The 23472-nt window shown below is 33.2% G+C and overlaps 1 protein-coding gene across 1 annotated transcript in view; it reads left to right on the forward strand.

Moving 5' to 3' along the window:
• Positions 1-2408, forward strand: part of LOC123657311 (guanine nucleotide-binding protein subunit gamma-e) — a 59937-nt gene extending 57529 nt beyond the window's left edge. The window contains exon 4 of the mRNA XM_045592882.1: positions 1493-2408. Within this exon, the coding sequence (XP_045448838.1) occupies positions 1493-1598 (106 nt within the window). The 3' untranslated portion in view covers positions 1599-2408. The remainder of the gene's footprint in view (positions 1-1492) is intronic.
• Positions 2409-23472: the final 21064 nt, after the last annotated feature.

Raw genomic sequence — 23472 nt, forward strand, 5'->3', positions numbered from 1 at the left:
TTAAAATTATATATATATATGATGGCTTTAATTTTGAAACCGAGTCAACCTGATCATGACGGTCGGTAAATTTTTTGTCCAATTTCAAAGTAACGTATATTACGTACATTTTTGTAATTTTGTAAAGTAATAATTATTATACTTATTTAGCGCAAATTATTCGCAAGGGTATTGCTAATAATGATTAACTTTATATTTGAATACGAAAAATAAATAAGTTAATATAGCAATAGGTAAAGAAAATTAAAAATAACGCGTCTCGGCTACGATGCCATAAATATTTCAGTAAAGTTGCGGAGATCTTTGACGCCATTATAAAACTTTTAGTGCGTGATTTATCACTCAATAGAATCGATCCACACGTGTTAGCGTCAGCGTTTATTTACGTGAAGTGTTCTGATAAATTTTATAGACTCAGGGTCGGGTTCGCCAATTGTGAAGAAAGTTTTTTTAACAGCTAGAAGTAGTAAAGGTCATTAGGAACTGTTTCTCGTCAATAATTAAACTACAAATGTGAGTTCATATATTTTGCGAATAGAATTAACTCATATAGTGGATTTATATGGTAAAATAAAATTAATAGTAGTAATCACCCAGTGGTCGAAATTCGACCATAATTAATTTAAATTATAAGTTTGAACATTATTAATCTTCTGTTGTCAAAGACTATCTATACATATAATAAAATTGTAGGAAATTCAAAACTGTACATTGAATATTTTTTTTAAAGAATACTTGGGGTGTGATCTACAATCGATACTGAAGCCAAAAATATGGTTTTTAGAATTTTTGTCTGTTTGTCTGTATGTATGTCCGGGATAAACTCAAAAAGTACTGCATGGATTTACTTCAAATTTGGCACGAATATTATTAAGAAGTCGGGTCAACATATAGGCTAAAAATTATCACGCTATTACCTACGGGGAACGAGCAGTGAACCTTTATTTCTTCAACGCATTCTGTAACAACACGTAATCTAACGACGCATATTTAAATGTTGTTGTTATTATGTTAACAATAACCATGCTATAAGCTAGCTTCACAATATAAATAAAGACATTCTGTAGTATATTTTGTATCAGCATTGTACCCGTGCGAAGCCGGGGCGGGTCGCTAGTACTTCTATAATAAAAACATTGTCAAATACATGGTAGTGTGTGTAATGTTTTTTTTTTTTTTAATATATTTATAAATTTATTTATTTTAATATATTTATATATTTTATTTATTCTTATGCATAATTTTTAAAAAATATTAGCATTCTGCACTCCTTCTCTATATAAACTATAAGCGTGCGAAATTTCATACTCCTGAGTTAAGATATCTTTTTTGGGAAAAAATGTAACAACCCGCACATACTATACGATATACACAACGGCTAAAATAGTCAAATCGCTATCGGATTTGTTGGTTTTAAAATACTCCATAATTGTTTTTTTTTTCTAATATAGGAATAATTCCTTACTTATAAGATTATTTCTATTTGTTACAGGATGAGGGAATACGTTGAGGAGAACGAAAAGAACGATCCTCTGATACACGCCCCTGACAAGAAAAACAATCCTTGGGCTGAAAAAGGAAAATGCATCATCATGTAATCATGTAATCTAAGTAAAAAAATATATATCACCAAAAATTCTAAAAGACATACCGTTTTGGCACGAGTAATTAGCTGGTCTGGTCCAAACATCGACTCATTGCTGGTATTGGGATAATATTGATAAAAAGGATAAAATAAATAATTATAAAGAGTCTTCGAAGGTTATCGAACAAAATCGAGTTTATGCAACTGCCAGACAATATGAATAATCAAATATAGTTATCATAGGAACGTGTCCACCGGACGTACGAAGTACGCCGCGCCAAAACAATAGCATCGTAATCCGACGTATCCAGTACACGGTTTTTGTTCCCCAATAAAATCTAGTCCTCGTAAAGGTAATATTGTAAAGAAGAGTGTACATTTAGACTGTGCGCAAGCAAGTATGTACTTATGAATGTTTTGTTAAAAGATTTAAAAAAAATGGTTGTAAATACGTTAAATTTTGTATTACTAGTAAAGTAACGTTCGGTCGAATCTATCGGTAGAGGATAAAAAATGAAAAGTAAATGATGGACGGTAAAAAAATGTAAATTTAAAGTTAAAAGCGTATGTTCATACCGACGTATTTTACTTTCATGTTAAATGTGATTATAATTTAAATGTAAGAGAGCGTCTCGTTAATGGTCCGAATGAAACGAAAGAATACGCGGAATCCGAGTACTTCCATGCAAAGAAAAGCAACTTCCTCTTAGAAATTTGCGTGGATCCGCTCTGGATTCCGATCAGAACTGACCGTTGTACGAAGAACCTAATTTCTTCTGCTTTGGTTAGTTTTAAAACAAGTAAAAAAAATTCCCGTTCCTCGATCTAGAACAAAAACTTTGACATTGCGATTAGTTGATAAAATACGATAGTTAAATGTGAAGATTCATTGAGCTCGTGAATCTTTGTATTTAAATTATTATATAATACTAAATAAAGATAATTAAAATATAGGGTATAATCGCACATCACAACTTAACATCTATTTGCTGGGTCACAGAAATAAGGCTAACTATCAGGAATTAAACTTAGATACCTATTGGCAATAAATGAATGGTAGGAGACGAGTTAAAATGAAATGTTAAACGTAGCGCAGAGAAAATTAATATTAAGGTAACTATCATGGATTAAAAGAAACATAATCTTGTTCGAAAATTAACGATAAGTTGATTTAGGATAATTTTTTATAAAAAACAGGTACATTCCGCGGTGCCATTATCTTGTAATGCTTCTATAAAGTAAATCTTAGCGTCTTATCTTCTACGCTCTTCATTAAAACTTATTATATAAGTTAATTATTTATAAAATCCTTCTTTAGGATCTCCTTTAGCGTGATAAAACTACATGATTTACATAAGTATAAATAATTTTCATTTACCCACATCCTGAAATTTAAAATTTAGATAAATAAATCTATTGACTACAATTTTAAATCTAGCACTTGAATAGTTTAGTAATAATTCAAAATTTAAAAATGAAATCAACTTTACCTTTGTCACGAAAATTATTCACTAATGCGAACTATCGTAGTTACCAAAATAAACTTCTTCTAAATTAGCTAAGATTATTGGATTTTTAACGTTAAAATTCATCTTTAATTAAAACCAACGTCTTTAAGTTCACGAAGATGTTGCGTTTAATTTAAGTGCATTTTAACAGAAATTATCTCAAGTAGTGCTACTAATCTATCATTCCATTAAAAAAGGGATTACGTGTAATCCTAATTATGATTAAATAGAAAATTTAAACTAAAGCACTGTAGTTATTTGTAGATTAAAATTAAACCTAAAATTTAATCTAAAACTTACTAAAAAAAAAATCTTCCTCCTTACCATATCTAGACATGAACTATGAGAAATCATTCTGGCTGTGAGTACTTCCCGTTTATTTAGAAGCTTCTCGCTGTCGTTTATCCGAATAAATTTTGCTAATACCGACAATAAAGTTGAAATCACGAATTAGCCTCTATCATAATCATTTAATGTCTTAAACTTTAAAACCAGTGCATAAAATCCTTCCAAATCATTCCTTCCTTCTTCGCGATCGATGTCTATCGCTTCATCTCTTATCAACCTATTGAAATCATATCTTTCATCTCTCTCTAAATTTATAATTTTCATTACAACTGTCCTCTCTTAGTCAAGAATAGTTTTTAAAATAGGAGAAAAATTAGATTGTAATTCGTAGTTTTAGTGATAAATTAAAAGCAAAAAAAAAAATCAATCAAAAAGTTGTTTGTTAACTTATACGATGAAATTTGCAATTCAGAGCATTAGCCGTAGTTTTAATAAAAATTAAAAATGTAACGAGTTTATTTAAAATGTTCTAGATGATAAATTAAGGGATCCCGTACTGTACGACGCAATGACAAAGTTTTGGACGTTCGAATACTTCCCCGAGTTATAAAATTCTTTTTTCATTTGGACCAATTTTGAGACATCTATTTATTTTTTGTTAATTGTATCGTTTTTAATCTATAGATAATTTTATTTAGTAAGATTTTTTTTGTTAACCTTGTTTCAAACCAAAGATTTTTGTTTGTTTTTGTCGGACACATGTCCCATCTGTCACATGAGTATTAAATACATCGTTTGCTACGTTTCCATTCGTATATTCGACAAGAACTTTCTATTTAATATTCATGTTTGATTTAAGCTAATAATTAACTTAATCGGTACTTTTTAACGGATTAATCAAAAAAAAAACTAGATAAGATGATATTGGAAATGATTTTTTTAGAATCAATAGGTTTAAGCTATTATATGTTATTATATGAATATGTAATCAGTAATCACTGAAATAAATCAAAACCTGTAATAAATGTGTTTGCTTGTATTCGATAAGTAAAGTAATACCCTAAGTTTATTATAGTTAAGCGAGGTCCTCGGGTTCAGTTTTATGTTACATTACTATGTGTCGAATTACGATTCCACCCAATATGAACACTTCGATGGCAAGATATCCATCATATGTGACAGTATCATTAGATAAAAAAACAAATCTTTGAACTGGCCATACATTACTATGCTTTGGCAGTGATCGTTACGCTTATTCGAACACTGACGCTATAACATTGCTTTTATAAATTGTGAAATATATTTCACATGTTTACAATTATTATTATTATCTTATTTATGTACTTCAAATAAATCTAATACTTTTAACTCTATATTCACAAATGTAGATTTTTAACCTAACCTAACATAAATAAGCAATGTGGTAAAGATGGTTGCCGTAGTCTGGGTGTTTGGGTTTCCGTTATGCGTGAAGCCTTGAAATATAAATCTTATTCACTAAGGATTGTTGAGTGTGGTAGCTTTAGTAATAATTATATGACAAATTTTCCTCTTTCAAGCTTTACACTAGATAAAAAAACAGAAGTCTACAATTACTTAGGAATTACATAACCATCGATTTTTAAAACCACAATAACGAAATATGATAATTTTGATGATAAAAAAAATGAAGAAAAAAAAATAAAAGTGTTTATTATGTTGTCAATGATTTCAACACAAGTTGATGAATATTTTGGTATAATTGAAATAATAGAGAAGATAGATTTGTTAGCAAAGGTATAGATATCTATGTCAAAATGTTATTAACTTCAAGGACTAAGGGAAAAAAGATTAATTATACTTCTATATATTATGTATATAGTTAAAAGCCGCTTTAATGTAGTAGTCCGAGCTATCCTCTAAAACATTGACGGTTTGCGGGTTCGATTCCCGCTAGAGATTTGTATTTGTACTATTATTTCTTTCTTTTGATGTCTGTCCTAGTGCGTCTCCCCATCGTGCCTCAAAGAGCACGTTAAACTGTTGGTACATCGAGTACTTTTTTAAAAGTAATTTAAATATTTCATTTTTCTGTAACTGTATATCTACATGTTAGAATTTATAAACAAAGTAAGGAAAAAAAACAAAGGCGGCATGCTTGCATGATTTACACAAAGGTTGGAGTGACTTGACAAAATTGCTAAATATAAACAAATAAACAAAGCTGCAGGTTCCTCTTTCCAGTCTACTCTTAATTAATACTGGCAGGGATATTATCCACTAACTCGCAGTATGGATCCAATCCTTCTCTTATATGAAGAAGACTTTTACTGAGTCAGGGCATTGCAGGAAATATCCTGCTTAAAATTTGGAACAGCCCAACTGGGGAAGTACCTCGGCCTTACAAAGGATCACAGCGAAATAATACTGCTTCCAAACAGTGTTGTATTTTTGTGGTGAGTAAGGTGACCACTGCTCCTGGGGGATTGGGGGTAAGGTCGGGAACGCGCTGTGATGCTTGTAATGTAGTAGACGTCTATAGGCTACGGTAATCGCTTACCATCAGTGAGCCGTACACTTGTTTGGCGACCTAGTTGTATTGAAAAGAAAGTATTATTTCAATGTTACAGGCTGTATTAATAAATGAATCAGTTCAGGTAGTACAACTTATTTCACACAGGAAACATTATCATCATCATTCATCATTTCAGCCTAATACAGTCCACTGCTGGACATAGGCCTCCACAAGTTCGCGCCTAAAATGGCGTGGACTCATGTGTGTTGCCCATAGTCACCAAACTGGGCAGGCGAGTTGGTGACCGCAGGGCTGGCTTTGTCGCGTTGGAAACATGCGAATAAAAGACACTAGCAGGAATGAAAAAATAATTCTATATTTAGCTTAACAGATAGTACTTATATTGGTTGTAGAATAATAGCAAGTAAATTAACAGCTCGTTTATAATGAATTCCTGCCTCGAGTAATTTTCTTTTTTTTTAATAAAAATATTGTCACAAACAATGTGACTGTTAAGTGAAACTTGGACATTTCTATGGCTACTTTCTAACTTCATTTTCAAATGAGGTTGTAATTATTGCGATATCATTTACAAATAAATAGAATTGGAGTGTCTGTTTTTAATATTAAAATAACTGATTTTTACAAAATCCATATGGACATATACCAAAATAACATTTTTTTACAATTTTTGTCTATCTGTCTGTCTGTCTGTCTGTCTGTTTGTTCCGGCTAATCTCTGGAACGGCTGTACCGATTTTGACGGGACTTTAGGGGGGGGGGGTCCTATATATTCAAACATTGCTAATTAATGATAAGCCTAATAAAATATAAAAATTCTTCTCAAAAATTATTCAGAAATATAAAGAGAGACTTGTTAAATATATATAATTATTCTAGCACTCTTGTAATGGTGTGACACAAATATAATATAATATTTATTTATTTATTTATTTACTTATTTATTTATTTAAACTTTATTACACAACTCCAAAAAAAAAAAAACAACATAACAACACATCAAGATAACAAGTTGCGCAAAAGGCGGACTTAAGGCCGTACAGCCTTATCTACCAGTCAACCTAATAATAATAATAAATATCTTTATATTGATATAGAACAAAATCACAGGTAAAGTTACTCGTAAACAACATGGTTTAATAATAATAATAATAATAATAATAATAATCTCTTTATTTCGGGACTAGCCCATATAGTATTAGTAACAATGATGCTTATAATGTAATGTTAGTACAATTACATTTAAATAATTAAATAATTACATTTTAATAAATTTTGAATTAACAATAACTATAATAATATTTCTTAATAATAACAACAATTTTAAAACAACTAAAATGTGCATTCCTTTTTTTTAATATTATATGAATGTGAATTATAATTTAATTATTAATTTATTTACCATTTCATTATCACTATTAACAATTTATAATTAAGGAGTTTAATACAATGAATTAAAACACACAGAACACAAAATAGACATGAAAAAATATATATATCAAGTTAATCAGTATCATTCAATCCTCCTTTCACTCTTCGTGGCTTTCATCCATATCATATGTACCTATCATGCTAATGTTATTAATTTATTTAGCGGCTCGGTCCGACGGCATAACATGCATGGTGATCCAATGCCTTATTATGGATCCGTCAAACCGGTCCGCAACTGTACGCAGGATGCTGTTTGTGCTCGCGCGTATCCGCCTCCACAGAGATGCCACACGCTTACGCATAATTGCATAAAAGCCATCTGTATGCTTCTCTGCAAACATCCCCGAGGCACTGCAGTGTCGCGGGAGCCCCAACAGCGCCCTAAACGCATTATTATACTGGACACGCAGGACGCTGTAGGCCTTCTTAGTATATTTAATCCACAGGCTGCAAGTGTAAAAAGATTGACAGTATGCTCTGAATAGAGTTATTTTAACTTCATTTGTGCACTTTGCAAACCTGCGGATAAGCATGTTACTTCTGACCGCCAGCGCCCTACGTTCCCGTTCCATGTCCATATCATCGCTCTGGTCAGCATTTACCCAATGCCCCAAGTACTTGAACTTTGTTACTATTCTAAGCGAAGTGCCACTTATTGTTACCGACGGTACTGTGGGATAACATTTATTACCTGCTTTAAATATAAGCATTTCGCTCTTTTCGGGATTATACCTAAGGCCATGAGCCACTGCATACCTCTCACAGATCCCTAATAATTTTCTAAGGGCTTTGATTGAAGGGCTCAGCAGCACCATGTCGTCAGCGTAACTTATATTGTTAACAAATGTACCATCTATAGAGCATCCGACTTTGGTGCTGCTCAGCTCCTCAATCAGACGGTTCACATACAAGCTAAAAAGCTTCGGCGAGGTCACTCCTCCCTGCCTCACCCCACATTCCAGCCTGTATGGCTCCGACAGCGAGCCCGCCCAATTAATAATGTTATTCTGGTTACCGTACCAGTACTTTAACAGACGTATAAGGCCTTCAGGTAGTGTGGTCTCTGTCTTTAATTTATGCCACAGCTTATTGTAAGACACCAAATCAAACGCCTTTGAAAGGTCCAGGAAACACGCATAAACTGGTGTGTTCCTGTTCGTATAGTATTGGACAGTATGCTTAAGACACAGCACTGCACTTTCAGTGGACAGTCCGGGTCTAAATCCGAACTGTGCGTCATGCAGATTTAGATGCGTGTCCAATCGGCTACTGAGCATACTGTCCAGTATTTTTGCAATGATGGTGGCTAATGATATGGGTCTATAGTTACGTCTATCAAAGACATCCCCTGTACGGTTTTTCACAATAGGTACCACCAGGGTCCTCATCATTTCTTCAGGTAGGTATGAGTGACACACGCAAGCAGTATAAAACAACGCCAGTACCTTAGACATATGCTCACCCGCATACTGTACATGTTCAATGCTTAGGGAGTCATGTCCAGGTGATTTTCCGCGCTTTATGCTCTTTATAGCTGCTTTTACCTCCACCTCAGAAAATACCACCTGTTCAACTAACTTGGAATCATCTCCCAGATTCAATGAATATTCCTCCGATGGAACAAGTACAGATTCTACTTTAAACTGGTTTTTAAAGAGCTCTGCAATTTCAGAGGGCTCGCTAACACCGTTCACACTAACCGGAACTCGCGACCTGGGATTCAGTTTACTCGTTTGTTTCCAGAATTTCCCAAAGTCTTTATTTAAATTTTTTGTTTAAATTTAAATAGTAAGTTTAACATAAACCTCTCCTCATCTCAAGTTTAATAAGAAAAATATTATTTTATATTTATCCTGTTACCCTATTTCGGTGTTATTACAGTATATTACTATTTTCCGTGGCTCGTGAATCACTCGACGAATCCCTTAAGCCGATATTCCAGCGCTTGCCTACCGGTAAGAACCGGTTTTAGCTAGTTTAAACCGGCGTTGTACCGGCACGTGTTTGCCTTGTTTCGGTTTTATGATATTCATAATACTGTTCTATTTGGTTGGATTAAGAAGCTGTAACTAATGAGAATTCTTCAGCAGCCACCAAGCAACGGACGGACTGCACGATTATATATTCGCGAAAGCAGATAAACGCAAATTAATATAAAGGCATATTCATTCATATATCTACGATATTTTCGTGTCTCACTTTCATCTTATATAGGTATGGTAAAACCGGGAGAGATGCCGCAGTGGGATAGATGCCTCATGTTCTAAAAACCTAACATCCCGACCTCACAAATAAAAATTAATCCCATAAGTAGTAGTCGAAGTCACCCCGTACCTCGGATATCCACAGATATTCGTGTGGCAAGGACGCGTTTAGATCGTGTGTGTAATTGTCTCCGTGGCGAAATTTAAAAACACGTCAAAGTTTTAAAGGTTAGTTTTTAAGGTTGTATAATTTTATAAATAGTAATAAATTCCGTTATATTTTTTATCACGTCTATATACTGGGTCATTGAGTCTGCATATAGTTGTAAATAGATGCTATTTTGTTTATAATTTATTTAAAAAATACGTGGGCATCTATCCCAATCACAAAGGATAGTTGCCCTGATTTTTTGAGGTATAGGTGCCCTTAGACTTGACGCAGAGTGATGAAAGGTACAGAAAGGGCTCTGAAATTAACTTTTCATAAATAAAAATTCATTATATATTTGTACGAGTATTTTTTATTTTTAACCGACTTAAAAAAAAGGAGGAGGTTACTCAATTCGACCGTATATATATATATATTTTTTTTTTAATGTATGTTCGGAGATAACTTCTTCGTTTACGAACCGATTTGGATAATTCTTTTTTGTTGGAAAGGAGATATTCATAGTTTGGTACCATGATAAGGAAACCAGGATCTGATGATGGGATCCCAGAGAAATCGAAGGAAACTTTCAAAAATCGTAAGGGTGACTAGTAAATTTAATCATGTTTTCATTAAGTACTATAAAGCACTACTATTTAATAAAGGTCTGGAGTCGATCTGATGATGGAGAAGAAAGATAGTCGAGGGAACTCTTCAACCATTTATAGCAATTACCTGCTTTTTGAACTTAATTCATTTTTATTGATGAGAACTTGGCACCTGTATGAGTTATAAGTGCCATTACAGTCTGATGATGGAGACAAAAGTTAGTCGAGGGAACTTATTAACGATTTAAAGCAATTACCTGCTGTTTGAACTTAATTCGTTTCTATTAATGAGAACTTTGCACCTATATGAGTTACAAGTGCCATTAAAGTCTGATGATGGAGACGAAAGATAGTCGAGGGTACTCTTCAACGACTTATAGCAATTACCTGCTGTTTGAACCTAATTCGTTTCTATTGATAAGAACTTTGCACCTATATGAGTTAAAAGTGCCATTAAAGTCTGATGATGGAGACGAAAGATAGTCGAGGGTACTCTTCAACGACTTATAGCAATAATTACCTGCTGTTTGAACTTAATTCGTTTCTATTGATGAGAACTTTGCACCTATATGAGTTACAAGTGCCATTAAAGTCTGATGATGGAGACGAAAGATAGTCGAGGGTACTCTTCAACGACTTATAGCAATTACCTGCTGTTTGAACTTAATTCGTTTCTATTGATGAGAACTTTGCACCTATATGAGTTACAAGTGCCATTAAAGTCTGATGATGGAGACGAAAGATAGTCGAGGGAACTTTACAACGATTTATAGCAATTTACCTGCTGTGTGATCATCTGTGTCGCAGGACCAGGTTTGATGATGGAGCCCATAAACACTCGAGGAAATTTCTCAACAATTTACAGCAGTTACCTTTTGCTGTTTGACGACCGCTTTGATATAATGGTGCATGTGCCGTGTCGGCGGCGCCTAAACACCGACGGTCGCGGATTCTATTCCTGCTCGGAGTGGATATTTATGTATATACAAATATTTATTTTCGGTCTAGTTGTTAATCCTTGTGGTTCTCCCAACCTAGCCTCGGAGAACACGCTAGGCTGTCAGTCCCGGTTGTTATTACCTGATAGCGAGCTTTACTCATAGTATGTCGACGCGTTAGCGCAGCGGTCACAGCACCGGCTTTTGCGCTGGCGTTAGTGGGTTCAATCCCCGCGCACGACAGACATTTGTATTGGCCATATAGATGTTTGTCATGATCTGGGTGTTTGTGCTTGTGTATTGTGTATGTTTCCGAACCCCCGACATAAGAGAAAAAGCATCCTTGTTAGGTCTACCCATCACTAAAAATTGTAAAATAAAATAATTTTTAACAAAAAAAAACCGACTTCAAAAAGGAAACTAAAAAGTGAAAAATAAATTTACTTAATACAAAGTAATTCGTATTTTGATTTAGTTAATCAGAAATGATTAAATAAATATTTTATAATTTTGAAGTTGGTGCCAAGTAAATACTACAACAACCTGGTTACAATAACAAATACAAACAACACACACACACACAACAAACAAGTACAAAAAATATTATTAGATATGTCAAAACAATAACAGAATAATAACAGTATTCAACCTAATAGTCAATGAAACAAATTATGAAAGAAAACTGAATACAACTTACGAGTAGATACTAGAGTAGTTATTGTTTTACTTGGCACCGACTTCAAAATTATAAAATATTTATTTAATCATTTCTGATTAACTAAATCAAAATACGAACTACTTTGTACTAAGTAAATTTATTTTTCACTTTTTAGTTTCCTTTTTGAAGTCGGTTTTTTTTTGTTAAAAATTATTTTATATGTTCCTAGATTCGTTTTTTTTTTGGGGGTTTGTATATTCTATTACAACCTCTCAGTGGCTCATGCAGCCATGTATGCTCCTAAACATCGAGAGTTTGCTAGTTCGATTCCCGCCCGGAAGGGGTGCTTGCATTTGTACAAATATTTCTTTCCAGTTTGTAAGTCTATTCTTTAGGGTCTCTCCACTGTGCCTCATAGATTACGTTAAGCTGTCTGTCCCGGCTGTTTTCATATACATCTGGTAGCGATCGTGACTATCTATCCCTTCATTCACCATATACAGAGTAAGTTTATATGTATAATTTTTTTTGTGTCTGTTATATTTTTTTATGTATTTAGGTATATTTATGTTTGGATGTTTTACTGATTCTAGCAGAACTATGCCACGAAGATATAAAAGAAAGGAAGAAATGCGAGCTCGAGTATGTTCTTGGACTATAGAAAACCTACAGTCAGCTTTCGATGAGAAAGTATGATTGTGCAATGTGCATGTTGACACTTGATATGAATATTTTAGACCAACAATTAAGAATTTATACTTTTGTTGAATAAATGCTTGTAAAATTTAATTAAATTTATATATATATATATATATATATATAGTATAATCTGTGTGATATAAATATTATATTCTAATTATAACAATTAAAAGATATAAAAAAACACAAATTTTTTTTCATTGCTATGGCCCATGTTTCTTGGAGACAATCGATGTTTTAGAAGTAGCCTAACCTAACATTTGGTTTTTGGTTTTTCGTTTACTTGGCTTAAAGGGTATCTATCCTACTCACTATTTTCATGGTGAGGCAACTATCCATATAGGTAGGCATCTATCCTCAAAAAAAAGGGTTCACGAAAAGCTAATTTCTGCTTAATCTGCATTGGCTAGGTTGAAAAAAAATAGTCATAATTCAACATAAAGGATTGAGCTAGCTACATTAATAAAAATTATTCGTATAAAAATCATATTTTTAAAATTAGGTGGCTATTTCAAAAAGTGAGGCATCTATCCCGGTTTTACCCTACATATAAAATTGTCGTGTCACAATGTTAGTCAAAATACTCCCCCGAAACGGGTGGACAGATTTTTATGAAATTTTGTGTGCATATCGGGTAGGTCTGAGACTCGGCCACCATTTATTTTTCATACCCCTAAGTTACCGGAGGGGGGGGGGGAATTAAGGGGGGTTAATAACATAATTATATAGGTACATGGCAAAACAACGTTTGCGGGGTCAGCTAGTATTTCTATAATATACGTAACCACTTTACATACAGTTACACTAGAAACTACTTAAATAAACAGCACGTAACGTAATTTCTTAAAAATGTCCGGCTAGGTAAAATGCATTTCTCAAATAAAGTTGCGAAAGTGTAGTCTACTTTAAATTTGAATGAATGAAATAAATATTTTAAAAAAAATCGACTTCAATTACAACGACAAGTAATACAACGTAGGTAAACGAATAAATAGTCAAGCAAACGCGTTATCAAAGATTATTCAAAAAGTCGTATTCAGGTTTCGATGAAATTTAAATTTGACCACATGATAAAGATTAATTTTCGATTAAATTAAAAATCATCAAAAACAGTACATACGGTAAAAAGTTAATACAACGTAGGTCGACGAAAAAATAGTCAAGTAAAAACGCATTATTAGACATAACTCGAAAAGTAGTTCTTAGATCTCAAATAAATTTAAATGGGACCATATGACACGCACCACCATTTAGCTCTGGTTACATTATTCATACATGAATACACCTTCGTCTTCCCTAGTCAGGATATTCTCACTTTTATGCTGGTTTATTACTCGGTGTATCTGATGTTTGACTTTAATAAAAAAGCGATTTAATGATAAAAATACAATATACAATATAAAACTCCACAAACGATATTGATATAACAATGGAACGAGAATCAATGACTACCTATATTGATTTTAATTTTTATTTTAATACTTTATTATTTTAATTACAACTTAGTATATATATATATATTATTATTATTATATGGATGTGGATGAATGTTAGGTATATTTAATGTATGTTATCTATATAATTCTTTGTTTGTGATTGATTTGTTGTTTGAAATTGATTTATTTTGTTGTATTTACATTGTTTTACGTAAACTGTTACTGTTAACTGTTGTTACATGGATCTTCGTCTGAAATAAACTTATATTATTATTAATTAAATGAGATACTAAATTGGGTCTACGTTAGGACTCCTATAACGAACAGATGACTGTACAAAACCTATAAGAATATGCTATATAGTTTCAATTATGTTTGTAACAAACATTATTAAATTAAAATATGACAATATTAGGTAACGAACTCTTCACTAGATGGCGTTGACCTCAGCTACATCACGCTATCAAAGTTATACAGAAGAATGAATATACTTCCAGACTACAAATTGTCAAAATGTACTTCTAGTTGTACACTAGTCTCGAGCGCTTACTTTGTACACTAGAACGAGCTAGTGTACTTTATACACTACTCTTAATTGAGTGTCATTACTATACCTTTTGATCGGTTGCTCTCAGAAAGTTTCAGGTTCAATAGGACTCTGTATTCACCTCGCTAGACTAAATATTATGCTACGCAAAGTCCCTCTCTTATTGCCTTCCTCCCTGTTTGTGTCCGTGTGTTTTCCTGCGTTGCTGGCCCCTCCCCCTTTGAAAAACTTCAAAATCAATACCTAATTTTTTTTTTGTAAATACAAGCATAAAGCTATTTATTAATCCCTCTTGTAATTATACACTTATCAGAAAAATAAACAAATACTTTGTTTTTTTTTATGACTTATTTTCACTTACGTCAATAATATAAATAATGAATATTTTCGTTAATATTTCACGTAATATAAAAACATCAGTTTATAATGCCTTGATATATCGCCTTGGTTTCCGACATAACAGTCCCGCTGGCATCATCCCAAAACCATGTTCTCGACGTCAATACAACGTTTAGACCCGTTGATAACGTGAACCTCTATACAATTCAAAAACAAAGATTTCATTGTCAATTCACTATAATATATACATAAACATAAATGACATAGCATAAAAAAAAAAACTACTAACTCTACATTCTACGCTTTTTTTTGGACGTACTAACTCCTAAACCTTTTGTGGGCTCATGCACAACACTGCTGAAGATTATGACATGCATAGTTTACGATTCTATAAAGGACATACAGACAAATATTTATTTATATAGATTATATATATATATATATATATATATATGTAGAGAAAATATATTTATTATATGTGGTAAAAGTGAAGATCTGTCGGGACTGGCCCTTTATCAACCACTTATCTTTTTTTATTTTATATCTTACTAGGTCGACAAACAAGCGTACGGCTCACCTTATGATAAGCAATACCTAGCTTATAGACGTCTGCAACACCGGAGGCATCGCAAGCGCGTTGCTGATCCTATCCCCAATTCCCCCCAGGAGCTCTGGTCACCTTACCCACCAACAGGAACAGAACACTGCTTAAATACAGTAATATTTAGCTGTGGTCTTCTGTAAGATCGAGGTACTACCCCAGTCGGACTGCTCCATATTTTGAGTAGAAAGTTTCCTGCTTTGCCCTACCTCGGTTAAACATTTGTTTAACTATGTATATTTAAGCTCAATAAACAATGATTTTGTTGTATATTTTACATTATACATAAAATAGCAAATCTTAATAAAGTATTAGCTGTGAATATTTGGATACTAAACAACATTTTTATAAGATTCGCAGCTTCAGTATTGTTCTTAATCTATACTGTAAATAATGCGGTATAGAAGATTCCTTTTTTGTCTAGTTATAATCTAATAATTATCAATTCAGCCTGTAGCATCTCGCTGCTCTCATTACCAAATGCAAAACCTAAAACTTAAAGTAAATATTATAATAGATAACGTACGGAATACGTAAATTTAGCTATCTTATAATGTATAAAATTCTCGTGACACAATGTTAGTTTTCGTACTCCTCCGAAACGGCTGAAGCGATTTTTATAAAATTTTGTGTGGAGAGGTGGTGCGGGGAGGTCTGAGAATCGGCCAACATCTGTTTTTCATGCCCCTATGTTAAGGTGGGGGATTAAGGAGTTAATACCATATATGGCAAAAAAACGTTTGCAGGGTCAGCTAACAATAATTTTCGCCTTTTTCCTAGTAAATATATATATGTACATAACGTCAAGCCATTAAGCAAATAATATGTGAGTTTTAAACAATAGCCTAAGTTTAGTTTCAGACATCGAGATGAGAGGGGTTGTAAATCTCCCCACGTTAGCCGGGAGCCGACAGAGGGTAATTATTTTAGAGGGATGGGAAGGCAAGCAAATTAGAGTTGGACCCAAATTAATGAGGTGAGAATGTGTGACTTATCAGTACCTACTTTAACAAACGTAGTATGATTTATACTAAAAAGTGACTAAATTGTATTTAATATCAGCTGAAACTTTATCAGAAAACTGTCAAATATTATGTATATCTAGCATATATGAAAGCTTAACATTTTCTTTTAGGTTATGAGTTGAAATCTTTCTGCAGTTATCAAATTTCTATTCTAATCTAATGTATAGGGAAAATAGTCTTTTATGCAACATAGAAGTTCAAAAAAAACAAAAGTGAAGTTAATTTTATTAAACGTAAATATAAAATAAGTAAACCGATAACACGAAGAAGAAAAAATACCCCAAAGCATGCAGTCTTTACAACCTCAACTTATTAAAAATATATACATATATAAATATATATTATTGCATCATACTCGGTATCAAAGTTAAAAGGTACCCAGCAATATTGCCCATTCGTCTATTTCAAAAACCGTCTCCATCCAATGCACTCGCTGACGTTTTAACCTACATACGTAAAGAAAAGATTCGTGACAAGCCGTTTCAGAAGGAGCACGCCAAACTGGGTGATTTGACATGAGAACAAAAAGCTATGGAATGTACCCAGACACGGCCCGCCAGGAGGCATACTCTAGATGGGAATTGGCTTTTGTGTGCAGGATGAAGGATATATATTTCTTTTTTTTTCTGAAACTAAATCCATTTTACCAACTATGGTTTATTTAAAGTAAGTATTAGTAGCGGTAGAACCTTTTCAAAATATTAGCTTTGTTATAATTTGCACCAATCAACGCGAACATTAGTTTAAAATCTACAGGGATTCCAAAAGTCGATTTTGATTTCATATTTTACGGTTTATTAGAGTTCAATGTTTTTGTGGCGACATCTATCGCAAAAATTGCGTACCCATAGAAAAAAAAACTATTTTTAAAGTTCATCTCTCAGTTCATTTTTAAATAGGGGTCTTTTGTCCAATATAGTTACGAAACCCGTAGGGTAGACCAAAACTAGAAGAAGATAAAGCAGCAGTGGAGCATGTCGTATCTTGCTTCTCTTAATGTATACCGTTCACTTAGAAAAAATCCTAAGTAAACACAGTAATGAAGATATTCTTGTCAAACCACTGTGAAAAACTGGTACGCCGGGAATTTAAATAAATTCTTGATAATTAAAAAAAAAAAGAATTTATTGCCACATAAGTAACACGTTAAATAAACATTGATAAAAAAGTACAATGACATTACAGAGGTAAATCAAATGTATTAAAATTTAATAATGTTGATAATAAAACTAAGCCTTATTTTCTTCACTATTTCTATTTCTAAAAGAAGTTCAACTTTTTATCTTAACACGTTTAACGCTGTCTTGATTTTTAGTTTTTCTGCCTGGGCCATGGGGGAAACCATGTAGTCGACACACAATTTTTCCGTTGGTGTCGCGGGACACCACATGAGCGCGAGCCAGAGTCAACTTAAAAAATATGACTTAGGAAAATATGTCATATAGTGTAAGGGAAAAATACACTTATTTTGATATATAATTATAGAGATATTTAGGAATGGGTACAAATTTTTTGTAAATAAAGACTTAAACTGACCCGATGTACTAAACAAGTGAAGCCCAGCTAGACTACTCCTAAATAAATAAATATGGAAATTTGCAATTTCCCTCCTGACAAAGATTTTTATTGTAATATGAAACTTTGAATAGTTACGGGTTTCTGTAAAGATCTCACTATAGGCGCGGCCACGGTCGCTTAGACCGAATATAAAGTCATCATATCAAGAATTAAGATATAGCGGGTACATCGTTCCATAGCTTAATTGGCTAGAGCATCGACACGGTCAGTCGGAGATGCAGGTTCGATCCCCGTTGGAACGGTCGATTTTTGATATGATATTAAAACAAATGTTTAGAATTTTGTTTGATGTGATTAATTTGTTTCTTTGTCTTCTCTGGCGCTCTGGCGCCATCAATGTCCAGCAGTGGACTGCGATAGGCTGTAGTGAATTGAATTTGTTTCTAATTTGTTCATTTGCCCAACATCGATAAATAGAATTTGACACGTCGTTTCGAATTGTTTAAGTATTCAATCAATTCGATGGAAAGTTTTTGGATTTCGATCCCAATGTGTCAACGAATCCCGACCATAACTGATGTTCATCCATCCGCTTTCCCGATCTGTTTCTTATAGGTAGACTGATGAAATAGATATACTTATGGAATTTTTCGAATGATAACTGCAAAGGTATGCCTTAAGCTTGATTTAATTGACCCTAGAAAAAAAGGTACACGCCTGTTTTATGTATTACAGTGGCACAGAACCCTTCTTTTTTGAGTCCGACTCATTCTTATCAGTTTTTTTTTTTTTTTTTACTAAAATACGAAAAATAAGAATTTTCTTTCTTAAAGTAATAGAGTAATTAACAAATAAAGGTTATTTTTAGACGTTATTCTACTTCCATTTGTATTGGGAACGTGACTGTTATTTTAATCACTTACAAATGAAATATTTGTTCAAATAATAAAGAATAAAACACTCGATTGTGCAAAATACTTAAGATACCAAGCCACTACATGGAAATGTGTCACACCCACAATTACTATAGTTGTACCATCTATCTATACATACAAATAACAATACACGATATATATACCAAAATATCTTTATTTTTTTTAATTTTGTCTTTCTGTCTGTCTGTTTGTTCAGGCTAATCTCTGAAACGGGTGGACCGATTTTGACGGGAGTTTCACTAACAGATAGCTGGTAAAGTACGAAGTAACTTAGGCTACATCAATTTTAGAAATTTATTTATTTTATAATACTTCAAACAGAAGAATAACTTTTTTGTTAATTCCATGCAGATGAAGTCGCGGGCACAGCTAGTATTAAATAAAAATGAATCAGTGTGTTATGTGTACGCACGTAGCTTTGAAACAAAAAAATCGTTCTTACTAAGTTCGCTGTGTCATGAAGTTGTAATCTTATGCTTATCCATCATTCACGTCATGTTGGTTTTTTAACCGACTTCGAAAAAAGGAGGAGGTTCTCAATTCGACTGTATTTTTTTTTTATGGAGTGATTTCGACAAATTTTCTTTTAATCGAAAGGTGGTGTGTGCCAATTGGTCCCATTTAAATTTATTTGAGATCTAACAACTACTTTTCGAGCTATATCTAATAATGCGTTTTTACTTGACGCTTTTTCCGTCGATCTACGTTGTATTATACCACATAACTGTCTACTGGATGTACCGATTTTGATAATTCTTTTTTTGTTAGAAAGAAAATATCTCAAGTTTAGTATCATGATAAGGAAACCAGGATCTGATGATGGGATCCCAGAGAAATCGAGGGAACTTCTTGAAAATCCGCAATAACTTTTTACTGGGTGTACCGATTTTAATAATTTTTAATTTAGTCGAAAGCTGATGTTTGTCATGTGGTCACATATAAATTTTATTGAGATCTGATAACTACTTTTTGAGTAATCTTTGATAACGCGCAGTTACTTGACTATTTTTTCGTCGATCTACGTTGTACTACTCGTCGATGTAATTGAAGTCGGTTTTTTTTCGTTTGCAAGCAAACACAATTATTTTGTAGTTCTTGCTTCAATTTAGCATGTTATGGCCCACTTCTGGACATAGACCTCTTTCTACATGTAGAAGAAGGATCGGAGCTTAATCCACAACGTTTTCTACACTGCGGGTTGACGGTTGTATACCCTACTATGACTTGGGGAGTAGACTAGTGAATGCGTGACGAGAACGTTACGTAAAGTGTGATCAGATAAGGTGAACGGAGCAAGAAAGAGAGGCACACGCACACATTTTCCTTTTTTCTTTCTCCCATAGCCAGAGGCTGTAGTAGAGTACCAAATTATTGATAAAACAACTAACACCATAGATCTTAGTATCTACTGGAGCAGGAGAGATAATGACATGAAACGCTTGTCTGGGCAAACGATATTGCGGTTCAACGAAGAAATACTGTGATAATAGTTCCTAAGTTTTGCTCAACCCACAAACATACCAACTTGTACACAAAAACACACAAACACACTCACACGAACCCACATCCACAAATAAAGTGCAAAACATCTATTTATTCTATCTCAAACGTTTTTCAAAATTCGATACATAGAACAAATCGCCCATGACTATTAAAAACGTCGGATGTGAAAAACAGCAACTTTACAGGAGAGCGATTCAAAGTGTAAATTGCGTGTATCTTTTTACTCATTTTAAGCAGGGTCATGAAATTTTAGAGTAATGCTGTACAGGCTATTTTTATTTTGGATAATATTATTACTAGCCGGTATTTAATGTGTAAATATGAGAAAAGTCACTTGTTACATTTTTAACGGGTTAAGACTAATACTGATTTGTCAGAAGTACCACAACCGACATTGTTGCTTGTACGAAATTGATGATTGCTTGTCGGAAGTTCCATTTACGTCATTGTTCATTGTTAGTATTTATAACAAATGTATGTCGTATGTAAATATTACTAAAAAACAAACACCAAAAATTTTAAAAAGTGAATATATTTATTTAGAAATAACAAAGAAAAGTTTGTTGAATAAAGGAAATCGTCAAAATAAATACAAAATATTTCTTTTGACTTGAATAACTCAACCACCGTCTCACCCTAGCCCTCTTCCCGGGGGTGTCGTAAGAGGCGACTAAGGGATAACACAGTTCCACTACTACCTTGGAACTAACAAAACCGACCGATGGCTGGATAACCATCCAACTGCTGGCTTTGAAATACACAGGCCGAAGACGGGCAGCAGCGTCTTTGGTGCGACAAAGCCAGCCCTGCGGTCACCAACTCCCTGCCCAGCGTGGTGACTATGGGCAAAACACACGAGTTCACATTTTTGGCGTGAACTTATGGATGCCTATGTCCAGCAATGGACTGTGATCGGCTGAGATGATGAAATAACTCAACAAATACTCACAGCTTTTGTTTTTTTTTAAAAGTAATATTCAGATTAACTAAATCAAATCAATCTTCTAATCAACAATTGGTGGCATAACTAAAATCTACTAAACAAAACACAAAATCTTCTATAATAATTATCTAGATTTAATAAGACACTTGGGTAGTAATCAAAGATTTGTTTAAATCTAAGACTTATATTAATATGTTTTAGATTAATCAATGAAAATCAGTCTTCTTCATCCAAGAAGATTCCTTCCGATACATTATAGAATTCTAATAAAAATTGTGATATCTTGATGATTGATTAGTCACTTAAAAGCATCCAAAAAATTATATTTATATTAAATTCTGTCAAAACTGTGTCATAACTGTTACATATTTCATATGTGTCCAGTGTAATTAATATAATTCAAAGCAAGGATTTAAAATCCAATATTTTTGGAGTTGTTATCACTTTAACTTCATTAGGTTCACCTTCAGCTTTGGCCCAGCGAACGAGACAGCACTATTCCTCTGGTATATAATATAGCATCTTGCGTTCACTACGCGCTCGATGATTGAATGCACACTATCCCCTTCATTTTGAGTATGACCCTTCTCCATGAAACAGTGAGTAATCGTGACTCCAAATTCTTTTACTGCAAGCAAGTATAGAGAAAAAACCTTCCTTCCGTTCCTGTTCTGACCCGGGCTATAGTCGGACCAAAATTTCTGCCTAGACTATATGCGTTTTCTTATATATATATTGATAAAGTCAACCTGAAACTTCATTTGCACAACGTTTTGCAATAGCTTCGTGGCACATAAAGCATGTAGCTATTTTGTTAGACAAATTATAGAACGTAAAGTTTAAGGTAGACAATTTCATTTTGTAGTAAAACACGCTTACATATATATGTGGTGTTATCAAAACTTTTTCAATATCAAAAGTAGCTGCTAATACTTCTTCATTCGACTTAGCTTCATCTTTATCTACTGATTACTTTTCATTTGTAGGTAATTCTTTACTTTCGTATATGTGTGACAAGTATCATAGAGATCTTCTTTTAGGCTTATGATAGCCAATATTAAAATTTGCGTTAAGTATATTCCTATTTATTTGCTTTGTCACTATATTTTTTTAGAATCAAATCATTCCGTGTATTATATGCTATACATTCGAGAAGCACTATCCACACCTTCTAAATATAGTTTCTTTGAATTTTTGCTGACACAATATGATACAATCAATGAAAACGATTTGACATCATCACACACACTTCTCGTCATCTCTTTATCTATAATTCAGTTCTTGTGCTAATATTTGCCACGTTGATCTACTAAAACTGAAATTCGTTCCTCAAATTTTTTCCATTATGTAGTGAGATGATGCGCTTACCTGCAGATATTGTAGTTAAGAACATTACATACTATAACTTTTTATGGTCTGGATGGAAATAATAAAATTTTATGACCATACTTAGTAGTTATTGAGGTAAGGCACAGCAAGAAATATCCTGCTCAAAATATGGAGCAGTCCAACTGGGGTAGTACCTCGACCTTACAGAAGATCAAAGCTAAATAACGCTGCTTTCAAGCAGTTTTGTGTTCCTGTTAGTGAGTAGGTTGCAGACGTCTTTAAGCTACGGTAATCGCTTACCACCAAGTGAGCCTTACGCTTGTTGGGTGATCTAGTTATATATAAAAAAAATTGAGTTCACTCATCTTGAAAAGTTCTCGGTATTAGAAACTCAATAGGAAATAATAAAAAAAAAAACAGTTAAAATTAACTATTTTATATGTTTGGGTGTTATATTTGGTACTAAAGACATTTTAAGTCATCTGCATAACCTCAAAGAACTTTAAATGTAATATATCCGACATTTAATTAATTAAAAAAAAAACGTTGAAAACGTCGGATATGGTACTACCGACATTGAATCCATTTGATAAACCGATAAACAACGTCAGATGTGGTACTAATGACATTTAACTCATATTGAAAACCGATTAACAACGTCGGATATGGTACTAACGACATTTAACTCCTTTCAAAAACCGGTTAACAAAGTTG

Source organism: Melitaea cinxia, chromosome 10 (genome assembly GCF_905220565.1).
Source record: "Melitaea cinxia chromosome 10, ilMelCinx1.1, whole genome shotgun sequence".
NCBI lineage: Eukaryota > Metazoa > Arthropoda > Insecta > Lepidoptera > Nymphalidae > Melitaea > Melitaea cinxia.